At 47.5% G+C, this 11,697-nt stretch overlaps 1 protein-coding gene across 1 annotated transcript; it reads right to left on the bottom strand.

Moving 5' to 3' along the window:
* Positions 1-10,233: 10,233 nt before the first annotated feature.
* On the bottom strand, positions 10,234-11,303 carry LOC124660969. The gene has a single exon (XM_047198823.1). The coding sequence runs from the start codon at positions 11,301-11,303 to the stop codon at positions 10,566-10,568; it is 738 nt and encodes a 245-aa protein (XP_047054779.1). The 3' UTR covers positions 10,234-10,565.
* Between the last annotated feature and the right edge of the window lie 394 nt (positions 11,304-11,697).

Here is an 11,697-nt window from a genome sequence, read left to right as displayed (position 1 = left end):
TATGCTGATCATTGCCTATCCAATTGGTTGAAGGCTTTTGGGGGGAAGAAAATGGAAATCCTTGCTGTAGGAATAGCAGCTGTAATCTGAAGCCTTTGGAAAACAAGGAACTTGGCATGTTTTGAGAAAAAAATGGCCTGATGAACCTTATGTTGTGATTCTAAAAATCTGCTACTATATTAACTGCTGGATTTTGTTACGGGTGAAGAAGGACGCTAAAGGTCAGCTGGAATTTTGTGCAAAGGTGCTGGAAAGAGTGGCAATGGAAGTGTTTGGGTCAAGGAGAAGCTGGATTTCATGGACGCCGAGGCTGATGTAGGAAGAATAAAGGGAGAAGGGAGGGAAAAAGAAGACTGACAACAAAAGGAAAAAAGAAGAGAAGATGCAACCTGGTGCAACATAGTTACATAGTTGATCCTGATGGGAGGAGGTGGAAGTTGGCAACAATGAAGCCTTTTCTTTCTTGGTCTCAGTTCGTTTTGCACCTGCAGCTTTCTATCTTTTACTTTTGCCTGTTGAGAACTGTTGTTAGTTGGAAAACCCTGTTTGTAGTATGTCTAAGTGTTTGCTGTGTTGTAAGGTGTATGCCAATACTTTGTAGTTTGCTAGTTTCCTTAATGAAATCGGGGTGACTCCCTTTTATCTAAAAAAACATCTACCTGTCAACGCGGATGATGTTGCCATGCGCAAGGATCCGCGGCCTCGGAGTCCGATTGGAACTAGAGCGGCCCAATTCTCAGGACAGCTGCCGTCCGGAGTGATCCGGGAATGGGAGAGGAGAGGATGGTTGTGCAAAGCTGGCTGCCGACGACTATCTCATCCTTCAACGGCGGCGGCGAATCGAAGGTGCGGGCGTGAGCGAGTATCGTTGCTCTTGTTCGGGAGTACGATCACTAACGGCGCTGATGTGAGGGCAGGGCTAAGATGGGCCCATTGTTGGCGCTGATGAGATCGAGCAAGTGAGACTGGGAAGATGCGGCCCACGTGTCGGCGCCAGAGCTCGAGAGGAAGAGAGGCGGTAGGCATTACCTGAGAAAATGGTTCCGATCAGCGTCAGCAGCCTCTGCGAATTTATTCAGGCACTGGCTGCAAAATGCTGGACTGGTTGCGACCACAAAAAAACAGGATCTCACGAGGAGAGAGATCGCAATTGCAGGCAAACTGAATCACCAACTGCGCACGATCAGGGCAGCAACACGAGTACACCCAGCATGGCAAAAGTATCCTTAGCGCCTTATAATTTGAGGAGTTAAAGGGTGGCCATTTATAGCTAATCCTCTATATTTGGCTTCTTATACTTTTATTATTTTTAAGCCTTTGTGATGTATATTCTAATCGGATTGACCAATTGGCATACATATAGTTAATCAAATCTAAAATTTTGAATTAAAACATGCATAGAGTTCATTCAAAAGCAACCACATCGATCAAGTTCGCTCTAAAAAGCTACCACATCAATCAAGTTCAACCCAAAAACCACCACATCGATCAAAGTTCATCCAAAATGTAACACATTGGTCTAGATGCATAGAGCACCTCCAAAACCATCACATCTACCACTAGCATCCCAACCGAAGGAACTCAAGCACTTCGCTGCTCATCACCATCAAGGAAATCATCATAAAAATTATCACCGCCATGTAAAATATTGCTACTAAATCATTGACATTTATTATTATAGATTGGATACAGTATGCAAGTTTCCACTCATCGCCATAGGATCGTCATTATTATTTCAATCAGATACATGCACATGCCGGACATAACTTGGATAGTTAATGACCAGTACTCTCATCTAATTCTGGTATCAAGACGGGTGCAGCGGCCGGCGGGAACGTCAAGCACATGGTGTAGTTGCACCCGTTGGTGATGCACTCGCCGGTCCAGCTGCAACTGGTCACGTTGCCGGAGTGGCAGTCCGTCAGGTCGAAGTGTCTGCGGGCCTCAGCCTGACAACCCGCGCGATCGCACGCGGTGCCCAGCGGTGCGATGATTGTCGATGCACAGCTCTCCCACGCCTCACCTGCGGCAAAACGATGAGATAAGCTTTGTAGCTGGACGATTGATATAGCTAGTTAACCAGTATTACATGAACAAATGGGTACCTGGTGCCAACACGAGGAGGACGGCGAGAGGCAGGAGCGCTAGCAGCGTCAGGGGATTCCTCATCTTTGGCTAGATGATGTGCTGATGATAGAAGAAATAGTCTTGTCGATGGTTGGCTACTTGGCTGATGGCTGAATCGTGAGTTGCTGGGAAGAAAGGAAATGGCAGGCCCTTTATAATGGGCATGGTGTCAATGCTCGTAATTTTATTTTGCAATAACTTACTGGAAAATTATTAACGGTATCAATTAGCGGATTGCAACAAATGAACGGAAAGTCGAACGCAATAATTGCAAATTAACCCCATCAGTTAGCAGATTGACTCAAGCAAAGCAAGGAATATATATCTACCCATTGTACTAGCCAATTAACCAATCTTTTAAGGCATCCAACCCCGGCTACCCATTTTGGCCTGTCCGATTTTGTGTTCATTTGGACACAAATCAAGCACAAGGAGGACGAGAGGCAGGAGCAGCGTCATGGGAATCCTCATCTTAGGCTTGGCTAGATCGTTGACTCAAGCAACTTCCGATGATTATCGTTGACTCAAGCAAAGCAAACAGTATCTACCCGTCTATAGCGCTCCCTTTTGAAAGCCTACTGAAAGCCGAGTCCACCATGGAAAAGAAGCCAACCAAAGCGAACCGAATCAGCAGTTTAATCTGCCGGGGGGCGTGCTGACTCCTGACAGCGGATGAGGTTGCCGTGGGCGAGGATCCGCGGCTCGTCGCTGCCTCGGAATGCGATTGGAATTCCAGCGGCCCAATTCTCAGGACGGCGGCCGTCCTGAGCGATCGGGGAATGGGAGTGGAGAGGCGAGGCGGGACAGGGGAGCTTAGCTGAGGAAAGATCGGGGGAGGCAGCAACTTACCTAGGTTAGCGACGTCGTTGTGACTTGTGCGAAGCTGCTGACGACAGTCTCCTCCTTCAACCGCGGCTGCGACGGCGGCGAATCGATGGTGCGGACTGGGTGCGAGAGTGCGATCTGCGAAGGAGTGGGAGGGCAAGGCTAAGGGCCCATTGTCGGCGTTGAGAGGCTGAAAAGGATGCGCCCCACGTGTCGGCGCCAGCGTCCGAGAGGAGGAGAGGACGTACGAGGAGGACAGGCGGCATGCATTAGATGAAGGGAAGCGTTGGGCGTCCCCCGGGGGATCAAATCCCCCGATCCCCCGGATGGAGAGGCCGACACCTGTCCTTTTTCTTCAAAATAAAATCCCCAGAAAAAAGGACGAGAACGACTCCTTTCCGCACATGCATGGCGCTGCGCCTTTCTTCTCCGTCCCTGCTCCTCCCGTGAGCCAGAACCATCACAGGAGCCGTCGCGGGCGTCGACGGAGAACCTCGTCGAGGGTGCCTCCACGGAACCTCGCTGCGGGCGCCGCCGGAGAACTCTTCGCGAGCGCCACCGGAGAACCTCGTCGAGGACGTCGTCGGAAAACTGCAACATCTTCACCCCCGTGACGCGCGTCTCCTCCGCCAGCCACGGCGGTCGTCGGATAGACCCGGCGCGACGTCTCCGATGAAGCAAAACCAGCCACCGTTTGTAGCATTGTTCGCCGCCCTTTGTAGCAAGGGCAGCTGCCCTTGTACCAACGCCGCCTCACCATGGTAGCATTGTCTGCCGCCCTTTGTAGCAAGGTCTGAACCCCCTTGTAGCAAGCATCTCCGCCGCTGGGAGCAGTCGTGTCCGCCGCGCCATGGTAGCAAAGCCCGTCGCCATTTGTAGCAAGGTCGGAACCGCTTTGTAGCAAGCATCTCCGCCGCTGGAAGCAATGGCGTTCGCCGCGCCATGGTAGCAATTAGCAAATCCCGTCGCCCTGTGTAGCAAGGTCGGAACCTCCTTGTAGAAAGCATCTCCACCGCTGGGAGCAACGGTGTTCGCGGCTGGAGCAATCGCGTCCGCCGCGTCATGGTAGCAAAGCCTGCCGTCCTTTACAGCAAGGACGAAACCCCCTTGTAGCAAGCATGTTCTGCTGGGAGCAGGCCGCCGCTGGAGACGTGGACGGTGATGAGACCGACACCGCGCCCGCCACGGCTCGGATTGCCTCGACGGCGGCGGCGCGGAGGACATCCATGAGGCCGCGGTGCTGGCGGCGCGGAGGACGACCATGAGGCCGTTGTTGAGCGGCGAGCTGCTGGTCGGGATGGCGACGACGCTGCTGGTTGGAGCGGCGACGGCGACTAAGGTCCGGAGGGGGCGGCGACGACGACTAAGGTCGGGACTCGGAACTGCGGCGTCGCTGCTGGTCTGGGCAACGGCGACGTCGGGCAACAGCGCTACTTCCGGCCATGGCTGCGCGCGGCGGGCAACAGAGCAGAAAGGGCCGCCGCCGCGGAGGAGAACGAAGCCGGCGTGAGGAATGAAGGTGCCGGAGCAGAGGAGGACGACCGCCGGCAGCCAGGAGCGCGAGCAGGTCGCTGGGCGCGGCCAGGAGCACGAGCGGTCGTGTGGGAGAGCAAGGTGTGGTGCGGTGAGGGGATAGATAAGGTGGGGCCCGCGGAACACGTGTTGGATGGAGGAGGCGGAGGAACGGAGAGCTGATGTGTGGGAGAGCAAGGCAGCGTTTTCCTTAGATGAATCATGCAGTACAGTATATTTACCCGTATATTTCAATTGAGTAGAGGAGTGAAGGCACCAATCAGATTTGGAGTTTTGCTTCAGAGTTTTATGTCAGCAAAATCAGAAGATATTTTGCTTGATTGATGCATTCTAGTCTAGCAGTCTAGCTACAGTCGATTGTTAGGCGCTGGAAGTGCATTATCCCGAGATTGATCACTGGGCAGGGAGAGATGGCTGGTTAGAAAGGGATCCTTGAGCATGTACTATATGCTTTCTACGGGTTCTCCTATTCATCGCTCCTTCCCGGTGTTTGTACAGCACACACGCGTATTTCGATGTGTTCAGGCCAGCCCACTAATTCGTTTCAACAATACCGGGTTTCTCTATTTTAGACCAGCTATGAGGCGCAGGTTGAGGACACCGGGCGGCACGGCTGCTTGGCCGTGGCCTGATGCACTTCGCCGGTAGCCATGGTCGTGAGAACCATCCTATGTTATGCGAAAGTGCTACCACTAATCACATAGTAATAATTTGCTAATTGTAAAGAAAATACATTACTGCATTTATGCAACTTTTGCTACAGAGACGGTCTAGAGATAGATAGGCTTTCCGCATGAAGGCTACAATGACATCCCTGCTTCCTTGGATGGTTGTTGAGACTACCCACAATGGTATCATAGGTAGTATCATACATCTCATGTATGCAAAAAAGCTGGCAGTGCAATTAAAGATGAGAGAGAGGATTATAGTATCATAGGTAGGTACCGTATGTCAAATATATGTTGTACATATATCTGCATTGAGATTCTACAAATCAATTAATATAATAAAATTATGATACTAGTACATGATACCATGTATTGTGAACATAGTAACATGTAGTGTTATCAAACACATGATACTTTTATATGATACTATGCATTGTGACTAGTCAGAGGTGTTTGTATTTCTAGCCATTAGAAATCAATATTAAGTCATCTTGAATGCCATATGTTTCTCCATAACGAGTGACTTCTGGTTTCAGTAGATGATATATGAGTGAAAATATATGTGCATATAATAAGATGTGAGCACGTGCCTCTGTATTTTGGGCTTTAATGTCCCCCACCCACCCCAAAATTGGGGATGCTTCCCTTTCAATGTTGATTTCTCAAGATAAATTTGACATCACCTTTTGCTGTCTACGTTTCACCGGATAAATTTCGTTGGAACTTCGTTGGAACTGTATGAATACCACAAGAACCGCATCTCCCAATTGGAAGAACATTATTACGGCGTCTCACATAATTGCCTAACCTAGTTTTATTGTGAATTATCCCACTTTGCACATCATGCTGGCTAAAGGGCAATGCATGCAGTGTCTTGTAATTGTAGATGTATGCCCGATGTTGCTGTCCTCTCAAAGGAAATAGAATGAAAATTTGATTTTATGCTTCGCGTTTAACTGCCTCCCCAATTAAACCTTTTTACATGAACACCTCGTGTCGTAAGTTCGGAGCATATGCAAGTTCTGCTCTAATCTTGTCAGTGCGTTGTTCAAATGTGACACCTTTAGCTGAGCCACTTATTAGCAAGTTTTGTTCACATGGAAAGCAAGGATGTGAGGCGACCAAAGTTAGCGGCCGGACAAGGGTCACAGCTTCACAGGTGCTCGATGGGGCGATAATACCGTGAATTGCAGTGCCAAGCAGAGTGCGATGTGTGACGTTTCACCTTTCTCGCTCGACCATGGACAGTCACACCGCTCGCTCAGGCGACGATGCATACCGTTGCATTGCATCTGCTTGGAAATGGTAGAGATGTCCGGGCTTCTCGCCGGCAAATCTCCCGGGTGCACCTCTGCCCATGTCATGGCTAATACGACGTACATATATTACGCGTGAGCTTCCTTTATCCGTGACTACTAGGTCTGATCTGCATTCTACAGGAGAGAACAAATGGACCTTGGGAGTCACATGTTTTTATGCCGTGTCCCTACATGGTCCATTCTTCAGCTTCCTCGATGCCTCCTACCCCAACTAAATCATGGGCATTCATCTACCACCCTATTCTTTTTTGACGTTGATTCCCTTCCCATTTTGTGTGTGTTGAAGCCTTGAAAGGTGCACGCTCAAAGATGAGAACTCTACATATAAAGAGACCAACACATAGCAATAAAGAGAGTGTATCACTTCAGTGCAAAGTTTTCTCTCTCTTTTTTCCCTTCTTCTCATGAAGTACAAGCGTGTATACAAACTAGTGGCATGTAATAAAAATATAAATTAATGGCACGAAGTAGACGACTCTCTTATTTTCGAAAAGGAGAACATAAAGTAGACTCTCTTAGTTTTCACGTGGGTTCGGTTTATTCATTGTATCACTTCCACTATAAGTTTTCTTTGTTGAACTACCTTTCTTCTCATCTCTTATGTATTTCTCCATCATAGAAAACCGCGTGCCACACTAAACATCCCTCTGCGAAGCCACAACCTAAGATGATCCCTACCATCAAGTTATTTTTTACACTGCAAGACACTGGTTTAAGGCAACATGCATAATTATCTTCTGCATATGGTAGCTCTTTCCTAATTTATAGAAAAGCCACATAGTCGTTTTGGACCCAAAGCACTTTCAAACCTCAGTTTCTTTTCACGGTTTTTGAATCTTGGTTACGGTGTGTATCTATTTTTCTACCCTCTCTCATCCATGTAGGCACCCGTGCCTTTAGTGTTGAAGGTGTAATAGACATAGATTTCTTGTACTTATGATGCAAAGTGTTGGGATGTGATAGTTTTTCTTTACTTTTTATAAATAAGGTGTGTGCTAAAGTTTTGCATGTTGGAAAAATCATTCTACGCAACATTCTAGGATTTGTGTGCTCTGTTTTACCTTGGTCCGCCTAAGATTTTCTTTTAAGCTTCACCACTATTTAAGCTACAAAAAAAAATCATTCTACGCAAGATTAATCATATGTTGTGCGAAAGCGTTACTACTGCTCACATAGAAGTAGTTTGCTACATGTAGAGAGTATTATTCACTTGATAATTGCTACTATCATTGTTTCTTTTAGTCCATACTAGTAAATGTGCATGTGCAATACACACATATAAATCCGTCGATAAAACACACAAGGTGCACGCACATAGCACATGTGCTCTTGTGAATATTTACGACTTATGACTTTGAGTTTTAGCGACGGAGCGCTAGCCACTCAAATATAATCCTTTTTTGTTACAGAAAATCTTTGCTCAATTTTTTTTTGTAAGCCAGGTCTGACTAGCTAGTCAGCCACGGTGGTGCCAACTTGGTTTCTCAAGTGCATGCAAAGAGATCCTCTGCAGTTGCTCAGTAAGTGCTTGGTACTTGATTAAAGTGTTTTTTAGAACTGGGTACTACGGAACCGATTAAACTTACCCCAGCAGTAAGTTATGTAGTTGTTCCGACTCCTAAGTTATACAAATTAATGTGCGGGTGAGTTTCCTTCATAATGTTCATATGAAAATTGTCATTTTCCCCCAAGCTACATACTTTTGAATTAAGATATAAAAATGGCATGCACATACATAAGTGCACTTCTATAAGCAAGGAATTTATTTGAATTTTTTGGAGGTCCGGAAATACGTATTTCCAGCCCGCATAGTAAAACGGGTTCCGAAGCACCTGGATTCCATCACGTACTTCTAGGTACTTGATGTTATTAGTGCAATTTAGACTGCTCATAGTGGGAGTATCTTAGAGCAATTCCAATAGTATAGCCAACTGTTGGCTATAAGAAGATTTGTAGTCATCATATAGCTAACATGTACAATAGTTGGCTATAAGAATGTAGTACTTTACTAATATATGGCCCACATTTCACTCTCACAAGGTGCCTAGGAGCACGTGCAAAGCTGGCTATTGCATAGTAGCCCACCTCCCTTCTCTCTCCTCTTCTCTCTCCTTCAACTCATCTAAAATATATTATTTAATGTCTTATAGTCAGCTGACTGGACTCTATTGTACTTGCTCTTAGCTAGTAACATCACACAACCCAAGGCATTTTGGTGACATGGCATGGCAATGAATGAAGAAAGAGAGTGAGGTGGTAACTAGCTATGTTACCATAACATCACACACCCCAAGACAAATTGAGTCTACACCATAGTAAATGACACAATGTATGACACCACATATTAGTTACTACCCACTATGGAGGTAGTAACTTAAACTAGTAACATATGTCATGTTACTAGTCTAAGTTACTCCCCATTATGACTAGCCTTAGAGTGTACCCCTTTAGTATCTCAGCGTCAAACCCAAATTTTTGAAAAATGCAGGGTAAGTCTGAGGCGCCAAACACGCGTTCATGCTTGTGTCTGTGTCCAGCTTTTATAAGGCAACTGCGATCAGAGGACACCAGATGGTACATTGTTGAGCATAGGGAACCTCACAACCATGTCTTGTCCTGTTTCGGCGAGCGGGCGCACTATCCGTATCATCGGCACATATATAGCTACATGAAGGACCTAGTAAAGCAGTTGAGGGAGTACAACGTTAATCTCAGCAAGGTCTACAACATCATTTTACCATTTATTTGGTGAGATGGAAAATGTTCCATTTATGAAACGAGCCTGAAGACACTCTGCGGGAAGGGTAGTAAGGAGCAGTCTGACGATGATGTGAACAAGACAATATAAATTATCTCTGAAATGAAATTAAAAGATTCGGAATTCACATACAGTAGAAAGCAGAATAATCAACTTATGTGGACTATAGCCCGGTGCAATGGCATTACTTCGGTTAATAAAAAGCTGCATGCATATAATTGATGCAGGGCCGGGGCATGTTTCCATTTTAAAAGAAAAAAGTAACATTACCTTGGAGATGCGATCACATTCGGTTAACTCTGATCCATACTTTCTCCGTTCCAAAATACTAGTTGCCCTTAAATTCCTTAGCTCCGATACGATATAGAATTGATACACTAACCAACTAAACCAAAATTCTGAACCATTGAAAAAAGGCTAGGCAATATATTTATTTAAAAGTTGGAACATGTAGCAACAGATAGTAATAAGATGTGCATGTTATGATATTTCTTACAATCAGAACTTAAATCACTCCAAAAACGGTTATGTGCATCCTGCTTATGCAGAGGCAACATAATCTACGGATTGGGCACCAGTATCATCTTAAGCGTTCTAAAATTACTCATGATTGATATGTAATCCGCCTTTATCTTTTTTGTACTTTGAGACATTTTAGACTCTAGAACGGTTTTGTGCATCCTGGTTATGCAGAGGCCGGGTGTAATTGCTTGATCAAGTAATAAAGCACCCATTATCGAAAAACAATTACTCCAAGAAAAAACAGGTAATTTAATATTTCCAATATTAGATTCTAGCTGGTGAAATAGGAGTCTACATAGATTCAGACAACTGTATCTACTTAAGAAAACACAAAGATTACTGGTGGACGCAATCTGCACTAGCTGAAACATGAGGCGAAGGCGACACACACAAGCGAATGCTTGTGGCGTTTAAGGTTTTGAATGAAACCACACTCGACAGCCGTGGCTGTCTCAAAAGAATCTATGGAGCCTGGAAGTACTCGACATGTTCTGGCCATCCTTTCAGATTAGAGCACTCTCACAGGATCACTGAACATTTGACCAAATTACATGCCGATGTTGAACTATTCCATATACACCATTTACGTTTTGTAACATGGGATCCGAAAAAAAAAAAGAATTAGTAAATGTTTTCAAAGTAATCGAGGTCTTGCAGCTGCGGCTATGTATATACTACCAGCATTCTTTGCCTGTACAAGAATTGTGTTCCTGTTCATACGACTAACCGAAAGAACGAACGGAATAATGAACTGCAGAGTATTATAGTTGGTGAGGAAAGCAGAGGAGAGGCAGAGCGATGGCTGCCTGCCTGCTACGGCGACCTGGAGCGGCAGGTGTGGCGGTCGATGGGCCAGGCGGTGCCATTGCCGGGGTAGTTGAAGTAGAGACGGCAGGAGATGCGCGTCCAGAACTGCACCCGGAGGAAGATCCCCATCTTCCACCTCGTGCGGGCCTTTCCGAAGACGTCGAGCGGCAGCACCCCGGCCCTGATCGCCCCCTCCATGGCCTGCATCCCGGCGGCGTTCAGCCTCGCCCCGCCGGACACAACGTCGTACGGCAGCGGCACGGACCTGTCGCGCGCGACGGTGAACTGCCTGGCCCTCAGCAGCGCGAGGTCGGCGCCGTGGAAGCCGACGGTGATGTCGAAGTTGGAGAAGGTGGCGTCCGCCTTGGAGTTTGTGTTCCGGGCCAGCACGCCGATGTTGACCTGGATGTCGCGGATGACGCCGTCGGCCGGGGTGTAGACGAGTCGGCCGAGACGCGCGTCGGTGACCACCATGTAGGGCATCTTGGGCTTGTAGATGAGGTACACGGCGAAGACGGTGGCGCCAGCCACGATCACGCCGATCATCAGCAGCGTGCAGAGGATCACCGCCAGCCACACCCACCCGGAGCTCCTCTGCTCGTTGTCGTCCCGGATCCGCGGCGTCTTCCTGTGGCGGCGGTGGTCGTCCGCCTCCGCCGACGTCCTCTCGTGGCGGTGGTGGTGGCGGTGGTGGTCCGGCTGCACCGGCGGCCTCTCCATCCTGCTGCTGTCCCCGGCCCTCATCTCAGGTCATCGGCGCGCGACGGACGCTGGGATGTTGGGACTGGGTTGATATCGATCGGAGGAAGGAATGGGGGTGGCATTGGGGGATTGAAGAGGATGATGGAGCGGGAGATTGATTTGGTTAACTATTGAGGTTGGCGCGGTGAGAGGGAGGTTTGGAATCTTCTTTGCTCTCTAGCGCAGTCACGGCTTCTTTTCGAGTTTGCATGCTCAAGGTACCCAGATGCTTTGCGTGATTGCTTTACAACCAAACTATATATAGTCTACTAGCTAAGCTAGTCCTCTGGCCCTCTCACGTCTCACCCTCTCATCCTCAACCTCCCATGAAATTAGAAAGGGCAAGGGAAAATTTGCTGCAGGACACCGTTATTTTTTGGCATTTGCTCAAACACAC

Source organism: Lolium rigidum, chromosome 1 (assembly GCF_022539505.1).
Source record: "Lolium rigidum isolate FL_2022 chromosome 1, APGP_CSIRO_Lrig_0.1, whole genome shotgun sequence".
Classification (NCBI taxonomy): domain Eukaryota; kingdom Viridiplantae; phylum Streptophyta; class Magnoliopsida; order Poales; family Poaceae; genus Lolium; species Lolium rigidum.
This window is presented reverse-complemented; position numbering and strand designations above follow the sequence as displayed.

Coding starts and splice junctions, on each gene's coding strand:
- LOC124660969 (XM_047198823.1), bottom strand. CDS start 11,303: ATGAGGGCCGGGGACAGCAGCAGGATGGAGAGGCCGCCGGTGCAGCCG.